This window comes from Drosophila albomicans, chromosome X, assembly GCF_009650485.2.
Source record: "Drosophila albomicans strain 15112-1751.03 chromosome X, ASM965048v2, whole genome shotgun sequence".
NCBI classification, from domain to species: Eukaryota; Metazoa; Arthropoda; class Insecta; order Diptera; family Drosophilidae; genus Drosophila; species Drosophila albomicans.
In genome coordinates, this window is record NC_047627.2 from 29,028,069 (window position 1) to 29,053,605 (window position 25,537).

General features: G+C 37.2%; 2 protein-coding genes across 8 annotated transcripts in view; one reads left to right on the forward strand and one right to left on the reverse strand.

The window, feature by feature from the left end:
• LOC117577847 (MAP kinase-activating death domain protein) overlaps positions 1–25,537 on the forward strand; it is a 37,915-nt gene that overhangs the window by 2,112 nt on the left and 10,266 nt on the right. The window contains exons 2-19 of one of the 7 annotated variants that reach the window (XM_034262806.2): positions 9,539–9,684; positions 9,754–10,157; positions 11,548–12,091; positions 13,519–13,880; positions 13,950–14,076; positions 16,147–16,179; positions 17,527–17,621; positions 17,684–18,782; positions 18,850–19,053; positions 20,031–20,081; positions 20,422–20,818; positions 20,883–21,268; positions 21,354–21,818; positions 22,273–22,389; positions 22,597–22,854; positions 22,922–23,161; positions 23,225–23,497; positions 23,556–23,723. In XM_034262806.2, the coding sequence (XP_034118697.1) occupies positions 9,562–9,684; positions 9,754–10,157; positions 11,548–12,091; positions 13,519–13,880; positions 13,950–14,076; positions 16,147–16,179; positions 17,527–17,621; positions 17,684–18,782; positions 18,850–19,053; positions 20,031–20,081; positions 20,422–20,818; positions 20,883–21,268; positions 21,354–21,818; positions 22,273–22,389; positions 22,597–22,854; positions 22,922–23,161; positions 23,225–23,497; positions 23,556–23,723 (5,346 nt within the window). In that variant the 5' untranslated portion in view covers positions 9,539–9,561. Of the gene's footprint in view, positions 1–9,538; positions 9,685–9,753; positions 10,158–11,523; positions 12,092–13,518; positions 13,881–13,949; positions 14,077–16,146; positions 16,180–17,526; positions 17,622–17,683; positions 18,783–18,849; positions 19,054–20,030; positions 20,082–20,421; positions 20,819–20,882; positions 21,269–21,353; positions 21,819–22,272; positions 22,390–22,596; positions 23,162–23,224; positions 23,498–23,555; positions 23,724–25,537 lie in introns of those variants that run through there. The other 6 variants (XM_052008689.1, XM_052008693.1, XM_052008691.1 and 3 more) reach the window with 6 other exon arrangements.
• Positions 13,291–14,754, reverse strand: LOC117564435 (tubulin-specific chaperone A). The gene is made up of 2 exons (XM_052008702.1): positions 14,136–14,754; positions 13,291–14,055 (listed from the first exon to the last, which is right to left on the reverse strand). The coding sequence occupies exon 1, from the start codon at positions 14,615–14,617 to the stop codon at positions 14,189–14,191; it is 429 nt and encodes a 142-aa protein (XP_051864662.1). The 5' UTR covers positions 14,618–14,754; the 3' UTR covers positions 13,291–14,055; positions 14,136–14,188.

The following is a 25,537-nucleotide window of genomic DNA, read 5'->3' on the forward strand; positions in this document are numbered from 1 at the left end:
CAACAACAGCAACAACAACAACAAGTCATTCACACCATTTCAAGGGTCGGGCACTCAACACACACACACACACACATATACACATATGTGGAGACATGTGTAAAACGAGTCACACTACGTCAAATTAATTGAAAAACGCAATGTACCCAAGGGAGCGAGTGAGACACGAGAGGAGGGAAAGGGAGGGAGGGCGAGACATTGCCCCAGCACTCGAGTTTATAAGCAAGTGGCACACACACATACAGACACGCATTTACAACCACATTCCCTCATTCACATTTCACATCTTTAAACAGCTTGAGGTTGCAGCTGATTTAACGTTGCATACTTTTGTGCTGCACTTAAGCAGCCAGAACAGACAGAACAGGACAAAGGAGAGGAGGAGGGAAATAATCGTGAAAGGCAGGCAGTAAAAATAGCCAGAGCAGGAGCTAAGAAGAGGAAGAGAACTATCCAGGCAGCTACTTGATAAGAATGCGCCGCACATTTTTCAATTTTAAGCCATAAAGCTTATTTCTCTAAAGCTCCTTATGCCGCAAGTAGCACAAAATGCGCTTTTCTTTTTTAGTATATAAAATACAAACATATGTATATATGAATTGAGAGGAGCTACTTAGTTGGAAATGGCATAAATTTAGTTCAAGTTATTTAAGAAATAGTTCTGAATGCTAAATGAAGCCTACTTAGCTGCTTTGGCTGACAATTTGGTATATTTTGACCGTTATGGTATATTTCGAATGTAGTACTTTATAACATTCAGTATATTTTGATTATTATGTACGGTATATTATTTGGTTTATTTTAAGAATAACACCGCATTTTCAATGAAGTTCTTTATTAATATACCATATATATTTGGTATATTTTTGGTATTTTTGTGGTATACAGTCAAGGGTGCACGACTGTGAGATAACTGTTAAAAGCAAAACAGGGCGGTATTTTTTTTAAATATACCAAATTTATATATATAGTATTACAAATATACTAAATATATTCTATCAATGGCTTTATTTGGTATAAAGGTATGCGATATTATTTTTAAAATATACCAAATTAATATATCACACAAATACTAAAAATATACTAAAGAATTTATTTAGAGTAGTGATATAGTTTTCCATTAAAAATGTGGTATTATTGTTAAAATATACCAATGTCGTATACCACTAAAATACTAAAAATATACCAAAGGCTATATTTAGTATACTAATATAGTACTGTTCTCAAAATATGCCATAGAGTGAAACATATACCAGATTGTTAGCCAAATAAACTAAAATCCGATTGCAGTATTTCTTAATTTTACAATCAACTCAGGATTAATAAATACTGTAGTTATTATTGTTTGTACCCAAACTTCAAAATTATGTCTGTCATTCGATTTTTTTATCGATTTACGGAGCGAAAGCAGCCGTGACAAACATTTGAAACAAACTTGACTTGCTTACAACCAGTACAATATAAAAATTTTAGCTATATAGTATCTCTTATAGTCTCTAAGATTATCTGTCCTTAAATCGAGCAAGTCAAAGTTCAATATAAATATATATATCTCTTATAGTCTCTAAGAGTATTATAGATAATAATATTAAATTTTGTTGTCCTTAAATCGAGCAAGTCAAAGTTCAAAGTCTGATGGGGACATTTTGTAAAAATTTCTTTTGTTTGCCGTCGCAATTTGTGTGCTTGCAAAAGTTGAAAGACCCGAAAGCGTATTCCCACGTCGTTTCTAACTGCAAGTCACGCTCTGTTTCGCAGTCGCAGTCTCATTGTCGCATTTCTTTGGCTCCTCTTCGTCGTTGTCGTTGTCTTCATATTCCCCACGCGCAGTTGCTTTTCGTGCATTCGTGTTTTATTGTTATGCTTATTGTGACATATTTCCCATTTTCCTCTTTTCTTTTCTTTTTTATGGTTGCAGTTTTTGCTCTATTTTATTTTGCTTGTTCTTCTTCTCTTCATTTATTTGCTGCTGTTTCCGCCTTCTGTTTCTTCTGCCTTCTGCTTGAGTGCTATGTGTGTCATCATTCATTCGATTCTTGACTACGACAACAACTTATGCAACAAGCGAAATTTTAACTGCAATGACTGCAAAAAAAGAAAGGATTTTCATCAACTGATTGGATTGAGTGAGGCAGTGAAGAGAATCAGTTAACGAATTGGTGAAAGGTTTGGGAATTCAAGACTATGTTTTGAGTGAAAGATTTTCGAAGGAATTGTTGAAAGTTTTGAAATTTAAAGATTGAGTAAAAGACTTGCCTAAAGACACGAGTGTGAAGAGAATCAGATAATGAATTGATAAAAGGTTTGAAATGCTTGACAAAAGCCGCGAATGATTCTTTTTGTGAAAATATTCTCTGTGAATAAATTCTAATAATAAATTCTAAAATAATAGGAAAATAATAATCTTACACCAGAAACTCTACAAAGTTATTTTAGATTAACATTTTATATATTTTAAATATTGTTCTTTCTTTTTTAATGTCAAAATCCGATTTACATTTTTTGCATATTTTAAAATGTTGACGTATACTTAATATGTGAATTGTATAATATTTTATTCACTCTTCAGTTACGCAATTATTACTGCAACATTTTTAAATATATGTTTCTTTATTTCTTAATGTCTAACTCTTCATATTCTTTAAATTTCTTGGAATTGTTGCAATTACTACGTATACTTAATATTTAAATTCTATAATTTTATTTTATTCAGTCTTCAGTTTCTCAGTTGACTTTCTCATTATTATCATAAACGACAAAATTTAGCAATATTGTACATTTCAGGAACTTCGTAACGGCAATTTGTGTAAGAATTTTACGTATACTTAATATTTGTATTATTGGCTATTATTATCTGTATTATCTTCAGTGTCTCTATTTACACTTCTCATTAATATTGTATATACCATAAATTCTCACAATCTCGGAAATGGAATAAGTTCTAAAAACATTTGTTCCATTCTTACGTATACTTAATATTTGTAGAGATAGCTGTTAGGTCTTCAAGTGCTGCTCGATTTGCTCTTGCTGTCAGCTGTCTGTCTCATTTATATTTCATTATGGACACAATTGGGACAATCTAGTAAATGAAATAAGTTATAAAATAAATCTCTTTAATTTTTGCGTATACTTAATATTTGTATACTCGATTTCTAAAATTGCCAGTTGCGCAATTTAGTTATTGGAGGTCAATATAATATTCAATTATATTCTCCATACGATGAATTCTGACAATCTTACAAATGGAATAAGTTTTACAAACATTTTTTTCATTCTTACGTATACTTAATATTTGTAGAGACTTTTGTTCTTGGTCTTCAACTGCTCAATTTGCTTTTGCTGTCAGCTGTCTCGTACACAATGAAGAAATTGGGTAACAATGCATTTCTTTAATTTGTGCGTATACTTAATTTTTGTGTAATTCTTTTTGTTAGTCTCCAGCTGCGCAATTTAGTTGTTAGTTATTTGTGGCATTAATAATATTAAACAAATGAAATAATTACATGCCAGAAGCATGAAAAAACTTTATTTATTTACTAAGACGTATACTTAATATTTGTATCATTTTTATATGGCTTAATTCGCTTAGAATTATTTGATTTTTACTTTTTCTTAGCATTTCTGATTGAAACTCTAACCTCGAAATATTCTAGTTGCAATCTGGCAATGTTTTGTCTTGCGTATACTTAATATATCATTAAATTTAAGTTTACAGCTTTTATGCTCGACTGGCAGTTTGTTAGTCATTAGCTGTTAAAATCCCCAAGCATTGACCTTCACGCAGATGGCATTTAGAGTAGAGTGATGAAAGTGCTATCTATAATTATGGGATAAGATGATGCTGTTGTGAAATTGGAAACTATATAAACTATATCAATCAAATGGCTTTAATTTATGGCCTCATTCGAGGCGGAAAACACTTGAAGTGCGGCCAACTGCGTGGGGTTATATTTTCCTTTTTTTTCTTCTCTTTTTATTGAATTCCTTTTGGCGTTCGGATGATTTCATAAGCAAACGCGCTCAGCATTTTTATCGTTGTTATTATTGTTGTTGTTGTTGCTGGTTAATGACAGTTTCAGCTTCATCGTCAGCTTCAGCATCAGCATCAGCTTCAGCTTGTTTGCTATTTTTAACGAGGCAAGACAATTGCCGGGCTGCTGCTGTTGATGTCGCCTCGTCTCCGTCTCTGATGTCATAATGCCAAAGCACTTCAACTGCGTTGGCGTTTGGACTAAAACTAGAACTAGAAAGAGAGAGCGAGACAGCTGATGATGGCTCGCCATTAGATGAAATTAATGGTTGCCAAGTTGCTCTCGATGTTTCTGCTGTGCGTTTCGCCATTTTGGCATTTCAGTCTTGTCCCAGCTAATGCAGCTGCAAATGGACCAAAGGGGGAAGGGAAGCGGGAGGAACACAGCGCAGCCTTGACACGATTAGCCGTGACACATGTGCCACGACTTTGGCAAAAAAAAAAAAAGAAAAAACTGGACCACAGCGAACAAAGTGAAGCGCACTTTCAGCCTTCAGTGCACTAATATAGTGGGGAAAAAAACTTTTGTTCTTGTTCGTTTGCTGCTCTAATGAAAAATTGTCAGACTTGAAGGCTAAGCACGCAGTTGCATGTTGCAAGCAATTCCCTTTTCTTTTTTTTTTATACCAACTACCCATAAAGTAGAAGGGGATTATAACTTGTAACAGGCAGAAAAAGGCATCTCCGACCCTTTAAAGTTGAAATATTCTTACTCAACTTCAACATTTGAGACTATATAACCATATTTATTTCTCTGTCTGTCTGTCTGTCCGTTCGTATGAACTCCTAGATCTCGGCAACTATAAAAGATAGAGCTATAGTTTATTTTCGACAGCAATTCCAGATCAAGTTTGTTACAAATTTTCCGTTCCCTTAAATCGAAAAAAATCGAATACCAAGCGTAATTTTGAAGCTAGAGAATTTTGGTATAAACTATGATTCCTGAGATAAGAATTGTAAAATGTATTTAAGAAATGTTTTGTTTGACAAGCTGATTTATTTTTGGACTCTATGGTATATTATTGAATGTAGTACTATATTAATATACCAAATATTACCTTTGATTATTTTTAGTATTTTTTGTAGACTACTAATTCGGTATATTTTAAATGTAGCACTAAAACAATATGCCAAATATAGCTTGTGGTATATTTCAGTATTTTTTGGTTGTACATAATAATTTGGTATATTTTAAGAATAATACCGCATTTTGAATGTAGCACTAAGAGAATATACCAAATATACCTTGCGGGATATTTTAGTATTTTTGCAGTATATTTTTTGTATATTTTAAGAAAAAATACCGCATTTAGAATGCATTGCTATATCAATATACTAAAATCTTAGTATTATTTCGGTATATTATTTTTGGTATATCTTAAGAATAATACCGCATTTTTTATGTAGCACTAAGAGAATATACCAGATATACCTTGCTGGATATGTTAGTATTTTTGCAGTATATTTTTGTATATTTTTAAGAAAAAATACCGCATTTAGAATGTATTGCTATATCAATATACTAAATGTGACCTAGAATATATCTTAGTATTCTTTCGGTATATTATATTTGGTATATTTTAAGATTAATACCGCATTTTAAATGTAGTACTATATCACAATACCAAATTTGTCTTACCTAATATTTTAGTATTTTTGCGGTATATTGTTTAGTATATGTTTAGTATAATTCCGCATTGTTTTACTTTCATTAAAGCTGGGTATCTCATAGTCGTGCTCACTCCACTTTAAAATTCTTACTTGTTTCTGCTTTTTTGCATCAATCCCCTAAGCTGCTGGTAAAATGTTGTTGTTTTGACTTTGTCGACGTAGCTGCTGCTATTTTGTTGTCCTTGAGACTCGCTTCATAAGCTCGTCGTCAACTCAAGTTGTCAAGGACTCATCTGCTGAGCTGCAACAACTCCTCCTCCTCCTCTGCCTCCCCTACTCTCGTTCTCTCCTTTTTCTTTTCTCACTCCCCCTTCTAAGCTCTTCTGCTTTGCCTGTCAATCGAGCGAAATGAACTTGCTGTCATCGCACCGCAAGGCACATTTGCATTTTCCCATTTTACTTTAATTTCCTCCCCTTTCTCCGATTGATTTGTGCGCGTGACGTCAATGCAATTGGCTCTTTTTTTTGTTTTTGTTTTTGTTTTTTGTGTGAAGCAAAACCTAACTTGCATCTTTTCCATGTTCTCTGCTCTCGGCAAGGTCATTAGCAGGCCACTGACTTGATTTGACGACTCCTTAGCGACTGATTTGCTTTCACCAGTTCGTTGATTTATTGACTTTTCACTCGTTTCCATTCGATTCGATTCGATTCGCTGCATTTTTGATGACCTCGCGGTTTGATAACATGACCGTCGTCATGTGGCAACCGATGAAGCGATGTTTGACCTTTGCCATGCGATTAAAACCAACCAACGTCCATCAACGTCAATTTGTATGCTGCTGCTTAATGACTTTTTCACATTGACTTGCGCAAATTGGCGCTTTGATTAAACTAAAGCCAAAGCGAACTCACAGATTGTTCATAGAGAGTTGCGTATGAAATAGAAATAACGATTATTTATGTGTAAAGTATTGGAATAAATGAATGTGAGGAGAGTGAGAAAGAAAGACAGATTTCATAGCTTATGTTGAATTCAAGCCGAACAAGACAGAAAGAATAATACTTTTACTTTTGTATATATGAAAAGTAGTAAAATAAAATCTATGATGTTGAATTTACACTTTAAAAAAAGTTGTTGATGTTTTTGAGAGGAACTTGTTGACTTTCTTAGTTGATAGACACATTTGAAGAGAGAAGTTTGTACCTTTCTTTTTAGGGTATACAAATTCTTTCTCACAGATTCCTGTGAGAATTAGTTAAATGTTGAATTTTGCTACCTAAAGATGCCAAAATTTTAAATGGAAAAAAGCTAATTTTGGTATTAAAGAAGGTCAAACTAAAAGCTATTATCCAAGTTGTAATATAACACAAAATAGAAGTAGTTAGTCACTGACTTCCCATAAATGAAGACCTGTTGCTACTACTTCATCATCATCAAGTTTTTGAACTGAAAAGAATAAGAAAAGAATTAAGAGATACATTTGAAATAAACTTACTATTATACCAAAAATTAAGTATACGTAAAGTAAAACATTGCAAGCCTTTAATAAAGACTTCAACTGGAATACATTTTGAAGAGAACATTCTCATTGTAAAGAAAATTGTGAACACAAGCAGTAATGAGAAGAAAACTTGAAATTCGACTAAAAATTAAGTATACGTAAGAGTAAAATCATTGCCAGATTGTGTTTCAGTCTTAGTTGAGGCTGGAAATCATTCGATAAAGACATTAAGTGGAATATTTCGAAGAGAACATTCGCATTATAAAGTAAAAGTTAAACACAAATAAAAAAGAAACAAATATAAACTTCAAATTCTACAATAAATTAAGTATACGTTAGAGTAAAATCAATGGCAGACTGCATTCCAGTCTTAAACGGAAAGCTGGCAAGCATTACATTAAGATCTTAAATGGAATATTTCGAGCAGAATATTCGAATTGTAAAGTAAAATAATAAATTTAAAATTCTACAAAAAATTAAGTATACGTATGAGTAATATCATTGCCAAGCAGCATTCCAGTCTTATTTGAGACTGGAATATTTGAAAGAGAAAAGCAAAAAAGTGAACACAAGCAGCGATTATTATTTAAACGGCATTCAATCGGGGCAAATAAATCATTTTACTTATACGAAAATCCTGTTGTTTGCTGTTGCCTGTTGCCCATTCAATCGAGATGATCATCTTTGGGTTGAATTATGCAAATGCTTGCGATTGAATAGTTGCGATTAGAGTGAGCACTAAACTAAGTGGAGGTTAAGAGTTTTAAAAGCATGCGCTCCGGGGCAACATTTGTTTTGTTGTCAGCTGTGTTTAGCCTGTGGCTGCCACACCCAACTCAATTCAATGTGTGTGCAGTGAAAGAGAGAGACACAGAGAGGGAGTGAGAGTGAGAGAGAGCTGCAGCCTGTTGAGGCTTAAATTGAATTTAGAGATGCAGCCTCGCATGTGTGTACGTGTGTGTGTTTATTTGTGGAGCTTAACTCTATTGCCCGACAAAAGGCTAATGGAGCAATTCGTTCTCTGCCTCTGGCAGCTCTCTTTTATCCCCTTGCTTACTACGCAGCCAGCAGAGAAAGGTGCAAAGGTGTAAGGATTAAAATCTTGAATTAAAGCTGAGCATAGTAGATGAATGCTGCAAAGAAGATTAAAATTGTATGTTTTTGAAATACAAATTCGAAGTTGAACAAAAAGATATAATAAATCAAAATCTTAAATCGAGAACAAACTTTAGATTATTTCTGTTGCTACTTTTTAAACAAATTAATGCAAATAAATAATGTTCCATTATTTTAATTATTTTTTAAAGCGTTTCACATATTATATTCCAATTTAGTAATTTATACTTATTGAGCCAATAAAAACAATTATAACATTTGATGATTATCTTTGTTTTACTTTCTGAAGAAAGATAACATTTTTGAAGCAGTTATTTAATAAACTTTCGGTATATTCTGAATAAAGTACTACATAGATATAACTTTTGGTATATTGAGGTATTTTTGGGGATACTGATTTGGTGTATTTTTAAAATAATACCTTATTTTTAATGTAGTACTTTATCAGTATACCAAATATAGCTTTCGGCTTATGTTAGTATTTTTGCGGTATATTAAGTTGGCATATTTTAAACAAATTAGCACATGTTGAATATAGAGCTACACCAATATACTAAATATAACTTACGGTATATTTTTAGTATTTTTGGTATATCAATTCAGTATATTTTAGTATTTAATGTAGTATTATGTATATCCATATTTCAAAATTCATATTCGGTATGTTTTAGTATTTTTGTGGTATATTCATTTGGTATATCTTAACAATACCACATTTTGAATGTAGTACTTAATATACCAAATATAGTTTTCGGTACATTTTAGTATTTTTGCGGTGTGTTAATTTGGTGCATTTTAAATTGAATTTTTTTGGTTTTGTATCAATATAGCAAATAAAGCTTTCGGTATACTTTAGTATTTTTGCGGTATATTAAGTTGGTATATTTTAAACATAATACTAAATGTCGAATATAGTACTATACCAATATACTAAATATAACTTTCGGTATATTTTGAGTATTTTTAGTATATCAATTTTTAAGATGAATACCGGATTTTTAATGTAGTATTATATCCATATCCCAAAATTCATATTCGATATGTTTTAGTATTTTTGTGGTATATTAATTGGTATATTTTAAATATAATACCGCACTGTTGTTTGCTCTTACTCAAAATGTGTAGAGGGTATCTCACAGTCGAGCACACTCAACTATAGTTTACTTACTTTTTTCCATTTCCATCTTGTGTCAACTCTCTGGACTTGTAATATTCCTCTTAGTCTGTGCTGTTGTTTTCTTGCTCGCTAACACTTTGCAATCTGCTTTTCCATTTGCAGTCTAAGGATCAAGGATCAGGATCATGTCGGACCAGCAGCGTGCCTCGCTCTGTCCTCGCCTCGTCGACTACATGGCCATTGTGGGCGCCCACACAACGCCGCCAATGCCCAAGGGCAATCAGGGCAGCAAAGCGCCGCCGGTGCAGGTGAGTTTAGGGAGCTGCAAAAAAAATCTTCGATTGCTCAGTTACAAATGTTTGTTAAATACTTTGCAGGTTCCCGATCTGTTGCGTCGCTATCCGCCGTCGGATCATGCTGACTTTCCGCTGCCCCTCGATATGGTTTACTTTTGCCAGCCAGAGGGATGCACCAGCGTTGGACCACGACGCACTGGCTCCGCCATACGGGACATGACCTCGTTTGTGTTCGCGCTGACGGACAAGGATTCGGGGAAGACACGCTACGGCATCTGTGTGAATTTCTATCGACCCATCGAACGTCCCAGTTCGGTGTCCGGTTGCGGTGCCGCATCTGGTGCGGAACGTGCCGGAAACGGACATGGCGGCCACGGTGGTCATGGCGGGGGAGGCAGCGGTGCCAGGGGACGACGCTCGTCCGCCTTCAGGCGCGAATCGTGGCGCAAGAGCATGGAACGCAGCTCGGACTCAGCATTCAGCAGGCAAGTTTTTGTTTTCGTTTTTCTGTTGCAAGTATTCATTTATTTATTGCACTTATTTGATGATTTTATGTATGTATGTTTTAATTGAGTTCAACTAATTTTATTTCAATCTATTCCATTTGTTGTTGTTATTTAGATTTATTCCATTTCGTCTCATTTTATTATATTTCATTTCTATTACTTTCATTTTAATTCGTTTTCTTCCATTCCATTGCAAATGTTATTTAAATTTTAAATCCATTCCATTTTTTTTTATTTTATTTCTTTCCATTCCATCCTGTTCCATTTAATTTCTTTATTATTAATTTCTTTTACATCTTTCACTTTGTTTTCCATCCCATTTCCATTCCATGTTATTTAAATTATTTTTTTCCCATTTCATTTAATTTTATTACATTACATTTATATTAATTTAATTTCATTCCATTCCATTTTATTTTATCAACATCTTTCAATTTCATTATATTCCGTTTTCTTACATTCCATTCCGTGATATTTATTTATTTTTTCATTTCATTCCATTTCACATAATTTCATTTGATTTGAATTTCAGTAATATTTGAATTGGAATAGAAGAAAACGAAATGAATTTCATTCATTCCATTTATTAATTTCATTTCATTTTATAACATTTAATTTTCTTCTATTCCTTCCCTTCCATTCCGTTTTTATTTTACTTCATTCCATTCTATTTCATTTCATTCCAATCTGTTTCATTCCATTCTATTTCATTTCATTCCATTCTATTTCATTTCATTCCAATCTGTTTCATTCCATTCCATTTCATATTGTTTCATTTCATTCCATTTCATAATTTGTTTTTTCATTCCATTTTATTTTATTTCATTCCATTCTATTTCATTATATTGCATTATATTTCATTTCATTCCATTCTATCTCATTTAATTTCATTCTATTTCATTTCATTCCAATCTGTTTCATTCCATTCCGTTTCATATTATTTCATTTCATTCCATTCTATTTATTTCATTCTAATCTGTTTCATTCCATTCTATTTCATGTCATTCCATTCTATCTCATTTAATTTCATTCTATTTCATTTCATTCCAATCTGTTTCATTCCATTTCATATTATTTCATTTAATTTCATTTCGAGTCACTTTATTCATTTTTGTAATGAGTTTTGTTTTGAATTTAACTTTTGTGTATTATATTTCTTTAATATCGTCTATAAACTATATTGAAAACTACTTCGTTTTGTTATTTAAAATATTTGTTCATTAAGAATTACGCACTGTAAAATGATAAACAATGAATTGAAATTTAAGAACTTAAGAATTCGAGATGCTTTGTTGGTCGCTTGTTGGTCTAATTGAACGTTTCCCAAACCACGTTTCCATAATAGTTACGGCCTCTTAACTACTTCTAGCGACTACAGAAGTAACGTCGCGCCCAGCGATTCGGATCGTGAACTGACCTCGCGTCGCGACTCCGATCAGCAGCGTCTCCACTCGCATCATCATCAGCAGCAACAGCAGCAGCAACAACAACAGCAGCAGCAGCAGCAGCAGCATCCACAATCGGTGCCCCGATTGGGTTTAATGGCGCCATCAGCCGATTCAGAATCGGGTGGCAGCCATTCGCCATCGCCGCGAGCGTCGAGGAAACGCACCAAGCTGCGCAATCAATCGTTGACCTCGCTGTGCATCATCTCGCATCATCCGTTCTTTACCACGTTCCGCGAGTGCCTCTTCATACTGAAGAAACTGATCGATGCCTGCAACGAATCGTCGTCACCGAAGCGAGTCGGCGCATCGCAGAAAATCAATCGGGATAACGTTTGGACGGTGCTGGCTGGTCATGCCAGCGAGGCGACGCCCTCCATCGTCCTCCACGATGTGCGCGAGATCGAGACCTGGATCCTCCGTCTGCTCTCCACGCCGGTGCCGGTGCCGGGCTCCACGCGTGTCGAGGTGAGTTCGTGCTATAGAATTCCAAAGTTCCATTTTTGATTAGAATTGAACAATTAACTTTGTACTTTATCGATAAGTAATCGTAACAATCGTTGGTGCATGCCTGCAGTAGCGATCGTTACGATTACTATTTATTATTATTATTTTCAAATATAGTCGATTTTGTTCAATTTACTGCACACAAATTGATTGAAGGTCTTTAGAGTAGAATAATTTGGAGACTGTTATTATGAATCAGAGACAATATATGAGATACAGCAATACATTTTTTAAAATATACTAAAAAAATACTGAAATGTACCGAAAAATATATATGGTATATTACTTTAAAAAGGTATTTAGAGTAGAATAATTTGAAGACTAACAAATTTTCGTCTGTTTGTCAGTTATTATGTATATGGGACTCTAAATGATATACAGCAATACATTTTTAAAATATACTAAAAAAATACTGAAATGTACCGTTGGATATACATGGTATATTCCTTTAAAAATACCTTAAACAGTAAAATTTGCTAATATTACATTTCAAATGCTTTATATGGTACACGTAAGGTATTTTGAATGAGCAATTACATCCTTAAAATATACCGAAAAAAATACTGAAATGTACCGAAAGATATATATGGTATTACTTAAAAAATACTTTATATAGTTCAATTTGCTACTATTACATTTTCAATGCGTTATATTGTACAAATAAAGTATTTTGAATGAGCAATTACATCCTTAAAATATACCGAAAAAAATACTTTAATGTGTCGAAGGCTATATTTGAAAAGCCTTATATTGTAAAAATAAGATTTTTTGAATGTAATGGTATATTCTTAAAATATACCGAAAAAATACTGAAATATACCAAATGTTATATTTGGTATATTACCTGAAAAATACTTAATTTGTGCTCTATAGGTTATTATAATGCACACATATTTCAAATATTGTCTCCGGCACAATTCAGTATTTTTTCGGTATGTTTTTTGAATAATACTGTTCAGGTTTGCTCTTTTTCAAAATGGGTAGCAGCCTTATAGCCTGTTTTTATAAGTATTTCTTAGTTTAGTGTGCATTTTCATATTTAGTATCTTATTTTTTTTATATCAACCGCAATTTCATGCGGTTCTGAGAATGTTAAGTATACGAATAGTAAGCAAAAAAAGCAAAACTAATTCCTTGAGATGAATTACAAATTTAATCAGTTCATATTTTGAATTGGTTTTATTTTCTTATCGTATTTCTTAAATTACAAATTTTAGTTTGTTTTTCTAACGCTTCCCAATCGCTTTTATTTGCCAATCTCTTGCTGCTTGCCCGGTTGAGAAAGACATTCAATAAGAGAGCTTGCGATTGGCAAATAGAAACGAAATTTAGTTTCCCACACGCCAGACTTAATTGTTGTTGTTGTTTATCCCCGATCCTCTTTTCAGGTGGAGGTGCTGTCGCCCACTGTGCATGAACCTTTGCTCTTTGCATTGCCGGATCATACGCGATTCTCGCTGGTTGATTTCCCGTTGCATTTGCCGCTCGAGCTGCTGGGCGTGGAGACCTGCCTGAAGGTCTGGACATTGATAATACTGGAGAACAAGGTGTTGTTTCAATCACGCGACTACAATGCGCTCTCCATGTCCGTGATGGCATTCGTGACGATGCTGTATCCCTTGGAGTACATGTTCCCGGTGATACCGTTGCTCCCCACATGTCTCAGTTGTGCCGAGCAGCTGCTGTTGGCGCCCACGCCCTTTGTCATCGGTGTGCCCGCCTCCTTTCTCATCTACAAAAAGAACTTTAGGTAAGTTCAATCCAGTGTAATCCATTATTAGATGTACTTAGTTTCAAACATCGTGTCTTCTTCTTTCAGGTTACCCGATGACATTTGGGTGGTGGACTTGGATTCGACAAAGCTAACACCTCCAACGGGGGGCTACGATGAGATTCCGCCGCTGCCCGAACCCGAGGGCACCATACTAAAGAATCACTTGAAACAGGTAAGTGAATGTCTCCCACCTTTTTTTTTGTTGTACGTATAAATTGCACTTGCACTTACAAATACGAAATGGAGATGAAAGTATCGAAGATGGGGAAACCTTATCCATATGCTTAATGAGTTAGTCGCAGATTGTTGCGACAGGTGTTCAACAATTGCCAGCCCCGATTGTAGAGCTCAGTATCGACATCCTTGATGGACACCTCTTGCAACAAAAAACGCTCGAATTTATCGTACTCGTTGCGCATCTTGAACACAATGTTCGGCAGCATGCTCTGCACCTTGTTGATCACACGCAACTGCACCTTGATCCGATATTCCTTGACGCCATCGCATCTGAATCGCTCGAGTCGCCTCAACTCCGTGTCGTGTTCCTTCTCATAGTGCAGCTTCTGCTGCAACAAATGCTCCAGCACGGAGCTGTAGACAATCAACTGATCTAGACGGGGATCCAGTGAACAGCGTAAATTGGTCAGGCAATCGGCGTGCTTTAGTGTGGCGGCCAAGTCGCTGGATATTGTTGCGATTTCCGGCATAAACATTATACAAAACTAACACGGTGATTTTCTTTCTTTTGTGAGGGAAAGACGGGAAACGATAAAACCGATAAGAAATTGAACGAAATTCAAACGAAAGTGCCGAAAAACATTGATTACAATTGTCAGCAGAAAGTATGTTAACAAAGACGTGTTCGATTTTGACATAAGACACATGGAATGTTTTAAGAATATGAAGATTAGTCATTAGGACTCTAGTTAAAATGAAATTTTGAGAATATTAAGAGAAGTCAATTAACTAACCAGTAGAGAAAGAATTAGAATTAGAAAAATTGTAGATTTTGTGGAGACTTTTAAAATAACATAACATTTTCAGATAATATTGAAATTTAAAGAATATAAAGATCAGTCAATAAACTAACGAAGAACGGAAAAATTAGCACAGATTTTGTGTAGCGTATAATTTTCAGATTATTATGCAATTTTGTGAATAACAAGATTAGTCAATTAACTAGCTAGCAGAAAAATTAGAACTTTAAGGTTAAAATTGCACATTTTGTGGGAATTCTTAGAATAGCATAAGTTTTAGAGAATATTATGAAATTTTGAGAATATTAAGAGTTGTCCATCGCCTAACTAGTAGAGAAAAATTAAGAACTTTAGCGTCAAAATTTAGGATTTGGTGAGGATGCAAGTACACAAGTGTAGATGGCATAAAATATTTGAATTAATTTGAGAATTTGGAGAAAATGAAATTTTGAGAATATTAAGAGTACACAATTTTAACTATTTGTTAATTGTATATGTTAGCTATTTACTTTATAAACAATTGAGGTTTTACAACTCTTCACTCTCCACTAACCAAGCATATGGATAGAGATTGTTTTTCCCATTCATGTGTCGAAATTCTGCAGTCGAATTTACAATAATTTTGTTGTCAATGTATTACCCAAAAATGCTTTAACTGCAACGATTTCATATTTCATACGGCAAACTTGATTCTGTATTTCTCGAAACATTCACAAACTGTATTCTTAATTGACTTTATTCATTTGTATATATCATATCATATATACTATACGCGATATGTAAGTGTATATGTTGATATGGTAAACGCTTTTCTTTTCAAACTTGTCAGTCAACGTGTCGTCGTGATCGTCTAAATGCATATATCATATTATTTTGATGCCATAAGCGATTTCTTCAATCTTTGATCGATCGATTGAAGAGTTCGCATTGCGTTGAATTCTCATTTCTGTTCGAATTTGTATGATTGTGATCTATATATAATGCTAAGTATATAACACACAAGATTCCCCCACACACACATATATTTTATATTTTTGCTTTATGTTTTCCGTCTTCTACTTCTTCCACTTTTCACTCTATCGATCTATCTATCTTTTTATCTATATCTATATCTAACTATCTATCTCTGTCTGTGCCTAATGCTCTCTACTACTATTCTACGTTTAACATTCATGCATTATCTCTATATATTCAAACGATTTAATTAAACTTCATCATAACAACAACTACAACAACATCAACTACAACAACAACAACTACTGCAGGCTATGCTACTTATGGATGAAGCTGGACTTGGTGTAAATATCGTTCATAAATGTTCAAATACCAAACATTTTTTGTTTGTTTCTTGTTTTTTTTTTTCGTTTTTCGTTTGATGCGTTTTGTACATAGAAAGCAAACTAAAACTAAAACTAAGACTAAGACTTATACTAATACTAGTGCGGCGTGCTGTGATTATAATACCCGATACATAACCATATATAAATACGTTATCTATATACGCATGCATACAGTCATACCCTCTCTATAAATACTCGTCTATGTACTATATATCTAAACACACATCGCTCAATGTGATCGCCCAAAAAAGTAAATGTCTAGCCCTTAGTCCAACTTGTCCTTAGATTTTAGCATAATCCCTTTCGCTTTTTTTTCTTCAACGTGTCGCTAAAGTCAATTTAAAACTTACCGTTAACATGAGCAAACGCTCTTCCTTGAGTTCTTTCGGTTTCCCCCACTTTTCCTAATTTTAGTGTGCTTTTCATTTGCAACTATTATATTAAACCTCTCTTTTTTTTATACCCGCTACGCATAGTGTAAAAGGATCAACTTCTACTACTACAATCTGGTATATTTTAGTACTATATGGTATATTTTGAATGTAGTACTATGTCGATATACTAAATATAGCCTTTCGTATATTTTAGTATTGTTGTGGTATATTATTTTTGGTTTATTTTTAAGAATATTACCACATTTTCAATATAGTATTATGTACTATTTTTAGTATTTTGCAGTATATTAATTTGGTATATTCTAAGAATAATACCGCACTGTTTTGCTTTCTTTCACAATGTGTAGCGGGTATCTCACAGTCGAGCACACTCGACCCTTTCTTTCTTGTTTTGGCTTCCTTTAATGCTCTGTATTAAGTCAAGCTCTTCAGCTCTTATGTGTAGTAACATTTTCAATTGATCTAACTTATTTTATCAATTGAGTTGTTCTTTTCCAATTGGTATATAATATTAACTCTCTTCCATTGTCTACTCATTAAGAGATTGTGAGACCTCCCTATCTATCTTTTCTTCTTTAATCATTCCTGTGTCTCTGCTCTGAACTACCTCTCTCTCCCTCTCTATCTATTTGTAGTTCCCTAACTGTAGTTTTTCGCCTCTCTCTCTTTAGTGTGCATGCTTCCGTCCTGCTTAGTGTGTATTTTTAGAACCAAGCAACTTGGGTTCTCCCCAGTAGCCAATGGACCTCTCCGACTCTGTCGCTCTCTCTCTCTCTACCTCCCTGCCTCCCTCTCTATATACATATAGTTAGCATACGTTAAAGTTACAGCTTAGTTGTGCACTCCGTTGTCTGGCCAGCTAATAAAACGCGCTCACTTTCTCAACTTCTTCCCCCCACACCACGAATAGGCATTAACCTCGATGACGGCCACTAATCAGGCTGTGTCCTCGCAACAACTACTGCCCTCGGTACGCGACAGTCTCCAGGAGCCGCCGCTATTGGGGTAAGTTCAAGCTAAGGGAATGCACAAAATCCATTTCTAAGCTAATTTAATCTTCCATTTAGGGTATCCCAAGTGCGTTTACCTTTGCAAACGCCGCCACATTCGGCGCAGGCGAGTCAAAGGAATTCGGTATCCGCACAGGGCGCTCTGATGTCCCGCCAGCCAAGTCCGATGAATTCACCGGCCCTCAATCCCTTTGTGTATGGCACCGATGTCGATTCCGTGGATGTGGCCACACGGGTGGCCATGGTGCGTTTCTTCAACGCACAGAATACGTTGGCCAATTTCGCCGAACATACGCGCACTTTGCGTTTGTATCCGCGTCCCGTGGTCGCCTTTCAGATCAACAGTTTTCTGCGCTCGCGTCCGCGTGCCTCGATGTTCCTCAATCAGTTTGCACGCACCCAAGCGGTGGAGTTCCTTGCGGAGTGGTCGCTGACACCGACAAATGTGGCGTTCTTGCGCGTCCAGACGGGCGTCATGGATCCCATGCAGGTGGGCGATAAGCCCAAATGGTTTGCTCACAGCCTGACGCCCATTCGGTTTTCGGTGTGGGACGATGGCAGCTCGTTGAATGGCGCCTTGCGTTCCCTCAAGCAGCTCGAGTGCCAGCCCACCGATGAGAGCGGCTCCGATTCGGAGGGCGCCGACAGCAGCAGCTCCTCGTACAGTTCGCTAAGTGATTTTGTCTCCGAGATGGCATCGTCGGATCTGTCGCCCAGTTTGCATGATGTTTTCGGCTCGTACAATCGACCACATGTGGTGCCACAAACGTTATCCTCGAATCTGGATCCCGCCCTGGTCTATCATCCGCCCAGTAAACTGCAATATCCCGAGGGTTTGGCCGGAGCGGCGAGTCAAAAAGAAGACGAGGAACGTGCCGATTCGCCGGTGTCATCGTCGTCGAGTCGCTCGGACTTGAGTTCGCCCAGCTTCAATCGGGATTCGGAATTTGATTTTCAGCCCAAGGGCGGACAACAAGCGACACCGGCGCCATTTGAGCTGGCAACGCCGTTGGCCATGCGACTGGAGGCGACCATCAAGATGGCCAGCATCGAGGCGGAATCGGACACCACATCGACGGTCACCGGGAAGAGCATTGCGAGCAACAAATTGCAGCGCAACACCAGCGATTTGGAGCGCACCGAGAAGAAGATACCAGTAAGGAAATATATACTTTCGGTATGAATTAAACTTATTTGTTGCCTTCCTCTTCATCTCTATGCAGCCGCCTTTAACGCCGCCCGTCAAGCAGCCGGGTGTGAGCAACATTTTGGCACGCACCGGAAGCTCAGGTTCAAGTTCCAGCAGTCCGGGACGCCAGAGTTCCCAGAGCTCGCTCTTTGAGAACTTTGCCTCGCATGCCAAGGAGCTGGTGCGCGAAACAACACGCCAGAGCAGTCAGGAGGGTTTACTTGCCCACGTGGACAAGGTGAGTGAACGCTTGAGAATGGAGCTCTCGAATATTCAAATACGATACGATATGCTGTGCATCAAATGTGTGTGTATGTTGTTGTGCTACTGTTTGTTGTTACCTATTTGTATCCTTGCAGAGAGGGAGGAAGTCAAGAAGGTGATAGACAACCTAATTATGGGTGTAAAATAACAATCGAATGTTTATTTCGCCAGTTAATAGCATGATCCAAAGTGATCCCATTTGTCTGTGATCAAGGCTTAGATAAATTAACTTTAATGATGGCCAAGATAACAAAACTTTTAATAGCATGATCCAAAATCATCCCATTTGTCTGACAAACAGCTCTAGAACATGTGATAAAGGTTCACAGAGGTCAACAAAACTTTAAATAGCATAACCTAAGTGAGTCTATTTGTCTAGCAGTCATCAAAATAATAAAAAAATTGCTCAACCTCAAGTACAATATAGACAATGGGGATTAAGGGTTAGAGGATCACTTAAAGATCACTTTATTATATATCAAATACGATGTAGAGTATGTGACTTTGGGTCAAATTGAATAAAATTAATTGTGGCTAATAAATAAAACTATTTTTAACTACCCAAATGATCTCAGCTTCTTGTTTATTAATGCTATTGTAATAGTAATAAATAAATAAATTTATCTCAAATAAAATGTAGAACTCTAGACTGCAAACAAGATAAAAAATGTTTAACTATCGAATTGATCTCATTTTGCTGGGTATTATTGCTTCATTAACATAAGAAATCGATTAATGAGATCACAAAATAAGCAATTAATGTCAGCTTCTACTGCAAGGCTATTAAAACTTCGGTCAGCCGAAGAAAACTGTTCTCTTTAATTGTGTTTCTATGGTAAACAAAATAGAAGCGAAATTCAGTTGATTTAAGAAATGAAAATGAAAAAAAAGCACGTTATAAGTGTCTATTACTTATATAAAACGATATATGTACTATATAACTAAGTATAGCATGCACTGGACGAAGATCTCGACGACAAAATGCGTCACACCTTTGAAAAGGTTGGTACTCAGCCACTCACACACAATCACACACACACACAAACATTCACACCCAATCACTCACATTCACAATAGTAAACCATAAAAATAAAAAAAACTCTCGCGATAGAACGCAACGAGAAAGGAAAATGTGCATTAGACATTTGCATTGTTTTATTTTAAGTTGCTTTTCAAAGTTTATTTTCGGACAACAGCAATTGGCTTCTTCAACATAGTTCGTAGACTTGAGTAGTCGTTATATCCCGCATTCCAGCAATCTGTTGTCTGCCGTAGTTTCATTGTTTTATTTCCTTACGTAAACACTCGTCTAATCTCTTGTTTTATTCTCCCCTTCACACAGTTCACGCTGCATGCCAAGAAGGCGGCTGGGGAGGCGTCCAAGCAGGCGCTGGAGGTGTCCAAACAGGCGGCGGGTGTTAGCAAGAACACTCTGGAGGATCTCACGTATGTGGGCAAATCAACGTTGGGTGATCTCACCAAGACCGCCAAAGAGGCGGCCACCAAAAAGGGCATCATCAAGATCGAGGAGCATGGCGGAGTAGCGCCAGGCGTTGGCGTCGGTGTCAGCAACAATCCGGTGAACACGGCTGCCAATTCTCAGTTGGCCACACAGAAGCAGGTGCAACAAAGTGGCGGCAGCGGCGGTGGTGGCAATAATTTCTTTAGCTCCATTGGCAGCGATTTCAATGGTTTGGCTTCCTCGACCACCACCATGTTCTCGGGCATGTTTGGCAAAAGTAAGATCAGTTCAGTGATTCCGGTAATTTCAGTTATGTAATGTGTGTTTTATTGAACCCGCAGAGAACCAACAAAAGCAGGCAGCGGTGCAGCACAAACCGACGAATGTGACACCGGCCAAGAACAAGACGGGGATCAATTTTGATCCGTTCCCGGGTCGCAAGGGACTCGTGGAGCGCACACCGTTGATCAAGCACGCGGGACCCCGACAAACGCAGGAAGAGTTGACGCGCCAACAGAATCAGGAGCGTTCGCACAGCAATGCCGAGAATCAGGCGTTCCTCAAGGATGTGACTAATCAGGTGCTCGCAGGCGAAGGTGTCGGCTGGTTGAAGCTCAATCGGTTCAAGAAACTCATGGAGGATGAATCGTATCGCACGTTGGTGTTGAGCAAGCTCAACAAGACGCTCGACAAGAAGATTGCACCCGACGATCACATTGACGATGTGGTAAGTCCTCGTCAAAGTTTTTTCCTATTTTGGGATGGGAATTCCTTTAAATCGGTTTTTTTCCTCTTTTTTTCCCTCTCTCTAGTGCGTCACGAAACCCGTGTGGAAGGGCATGCTCAAGTGTGTGCAAGCAATTGCCGCTGGCTTGGATGTGACGTTCAGCAACTTTGGTCTCGGCGGCATGGCTTCGGTGTTCCAGCTAATGGAGGTGGCGCATACGCATTACTGGAGCAAAGAGATCACCGATGGCAGCGACATGTCCTCCAGTCTGCTGTCGAGTCATGCGGCCAGTCCGATGGGCAGTCGGGAGAATCTGCGTTCCCCGAGCAGTCCGAACGGTTCGCATTCGGGTCTGGGCAGCGAATGGGCATCGCCGCAAGAGTCCCGAAAGAGTTCCACGCACACAGCGTTGCCCGCTTCGACGGCGGCGTCGCGTCGCTTGTCATCGACGGACAGTCAGGATGGTCAGTCGACGACGGAGATGTTCAAGGATATGTTGTCGCAGAAGAGAAGTGCCTTGAAGAACATGCTCACCTCGTTCGATTCGGATGTAAGTAGAAGAGAAGAAGTGAAAGAGAGAGAAAGAAAGATAATCGTCTAGTTAGCCAAACATCATTTAATCACATTCGCAACACAGCTGCAATCATGCAAAATGTCCCATGTCCCATGTCCCCATGAGCATTTCCATATCCATTCACTGTTAGTTAATGCCGTGCCCAGTGCTTATTAATATCGTGCATCGCTATATTGTTAATCGTTATCGCCCACTCGTAATCGTAATCGTTATCGTTGTGTATATAATATATACCACAATAATAATATCTATATATATATATAATCGTATATATCGTAACTGTAGTAATATCGCTTATCAATAACCAACTTAGTCGCATACTTTTGTTTAACGGGCTACGTCGTGTCGTAACTAATCGTAATCGTTATCGTTATCGCTTGAGCATATACCTAGTCAATATCCGTATGTATATCGTATTGTACATTCGTAGGCTGCTGGCTCTACGGGCGCGCTCTCCGTGGTCAGCGATCTGCTTCCCGCTGGCAGTCTAAGCGTTCGCATGCCCTCCAGCTGCCGTTCCACAGTCTCAGACACCGAATACGAAAATGTAAGTACAGCTGTATCGATATCGCCGTTTACCTGCTATCGATAACCACCAGAAACCCCCCTTCCTACAACCGAAATGGTCTTGCTGTCTTCTTGTTGAGAAAAGTGATTTGCACCGCTCATTTTACGGGTTTTCCTTGCCTCCAAATGTCTACCCATTTATTGTTTGACTTAGGATCGTTGCTTATGTCATGCTGTATCATTTTAGACAACCACATCGAAAGATTCGAAACGGAGCAGCGGTAACCTTTGGTCCGGCAAGTCAACGCTTAGCGCCGGCTTTCGTTATACGGGCGGACATTTGATCAACACTTCGTCTTCCCCATCGCCAGATAGTCCGCGGGTTTATCTATTCGAGGGACTGCTGGGCAAGGATCGTTTGAATCTCTGGAATCAAATGCAGTTCTGGGAGGATGCCTTCTTGGATGCGGTCAGCCAGGAGCGTGATATGATTGGCATGGATCAGGCAAGTCTCGGTTATGAGGGATTCACTTTACTTCATTGTATACTAAAACTCTCTTTCCCTTCATCAGGGTCCCATTGAGATGATGGAACGTTACAAGTCGCTGAGCGAATCGGAGCGTAAGCGACTGGAACATGACGAGGATCGACTGTTGAGCACTATGCTCTACAATCTGACTGCGATTTTAGTAATGCTGAATGTGACCAAGGATGAGATACGTCGCAAGATCCGACGTTTGCTGGGCAAAAGTCACATTGGACTTGTCTACTCGCAGGAAGTGCACAATGTGGTCGATCAGATCAACAATCTGGTGAGTGCAATGCATAAGTAAATCAAGTCGAGTTCATAAAGGAGTGTATTCTATCTCCCACAGAATGGCAATGACATCGACCTGAAGCCGCTGGGATCACGGCTGTTGCATCGCCAGAGTTTCACTGTTCATCAGGGCACCGATGTGAATGGACCGCTGCGTTTCATGGAAGTGCGCGACGATGGTCTCGTCTTGCGTTCCGTTGATGGTACAATTGTGGAACGTTGGTGGTATGAGCGACTGGTGAACATGACTTACTCGCCAAAGACCAAGCTGCTTTGCCTTTGGCGTCGCAATGGCGGACAGACTCAGCTGCACAAATATTACACACGAAAGGTGAGAAAGGTTAACTTCTCTTCTTAACTTGGTTTCATTAACTCTATGCGTTTTGCAGTGCAAGGAGCTGTACAATTGCATTAAGGAGGCCATGGAGCGTGGTGGCACGCCCACAAATGTACCCGAATTGGGCGGTGAGTTTCCCGTGCAGGATATGAATACGGGCGAGGGAGGTTTACTGCAGGTCTGTCTTGAGGGTGTCGGTTTGTTGTTCTCCAACAGCAAGGTAAGTGTTGCTCTCTTCCTTTCTTTGGTTCTTTCAAATCAATATACAGTATATATATATAGACACACACACATACACCCACACACACACACACAGTTACACATACACTCAAATCTACATACACACACACACACATACTCGCCGCTCTCTAAAAATACTCGTTTTGTGTGACAAAAAAAAAAAAACAAAAAAAATATAAACAACTCTCTGCATCTATAAAAAGCCATAAACATAAGCATCAGTCTTAAGAATAATACAAAAAACGTTACTCCGGCCCTGAACTCAGTCCAACCCTGACCCAGCCAACCACAATTACAACTCTCTCTCTCTTGCTAACTCTCTCCCCCGCCTCTCTGTCTCGCTCTTACTCCCACCCTCCCCGTCAAATTAATCTTTTTGTCTGTCGTTAACTCGAACTCTTGAGACAAAGACACTTAAAAACCCAAACATATTAATCAACAAAGACTACAAAAAGTATTCATTCGAATCAAATCTCCCATTTAAAACTATACAGACATTTAATGTACTCGTATTATCTTATCTATGTATCGGCACTTACATAGAGTTTGTTCGCCATGTCCCCCCGGCAAATTGGTGATCTACACCAGCGCCAGGATTAAAAGTGTCCCCTAACCGCCCCCCCAAAAAAAAGTCCAGTCTCAAAAAAAAAAAAAACTAACCTCAAAACAATGAAGAAAAAAAAAAAAAACAAAAATTAATAATAAAGAAAATGTGTTTCAAATGTGCGTCAATTTCATGTTTTATTTTTCTTTCGGTTTCTTTTCGTTTTTATAAGACTAAAAGTACAGTACAAATGCAATATGAAGGATATTATAAATACTAAACTACTTGTACTCACAAATTTTGGGCGCATTCTAATTTTTGTACTTTCTTTTTGTTCTTTTCAATATGTTTCTTCCCTTCAACTGTGTCTGTGTTTCGTTTTCGTTTGCTTCACTTTGCATTCAATTTCGTTGTTTCTTTTATTTTTGGTCTCTTGGTTTGCTCAAGTTTCTGTCAAAGCAAAGATTTCAAATAATACAAGGACCTTCTCAATATTTTTGCCAATTATTTTCAAAGTTTTTTTCCGTCCACTCAAAAAATAATGCGCCTAGATCTATGACCAAATTTTATGTCTGGCTTGGACAGTCGAATCACAGACTCAGCCTATAGAACCTCTCCTTGCAGATGTCATTTTGAATTAATAACTGTAGCCGTAAAGACCCTAGATAAACCGCTTCCCACATCCTCTCGACTCAAAAATCGTTTGATAACGCAAACCCCGACCCAAAAATTTGAATCTCAGGAATAATGACCGACTCAGTTTAACTTAATATTTCGATACCATTGTCTCACGTACTTTTATTTTAGTGTTCTGGCTTTCGTTTTATGTTTGATTATCTTTTTTTCTCGCCTACCTCTATATACATATAATAACTTATGTACGATTTGTGCGTTTATAAACGAGCGCAAACGAAACCACATAATCTATAATCGATTGAAAAAAAAAAACAAACAACGAATCCCAAATAGATATGAAAAATAATTATAACAAATAATAATATAATGAGAATCCCATATATCATACCCATATATTGTGCTAGTGAATGTACTGAATGCTATATTCATTATACTCTCTACTTTATTTATTTAACTAACCAATTAAAAAAAAAAAAAAAAAAACTATATATGAAAAATAAAAACACATTTCTCTTATCATCTTATGATTACAATTACGATTCCTTATCATTATCTGATTAACTGGGCATTTTGTTTTCTTTGTTATCGAAACTTCTCTTTGATTTCTTAACATT

Coding starts and splice junctions, on each gene's coding strand:
- LOC117564435 (XM_052008702.1), bottom strand. CDS start 14,617: ATGTTTATGCCGGAAATCGCAACAATATCCAGCGACTTGGCCGCCACA.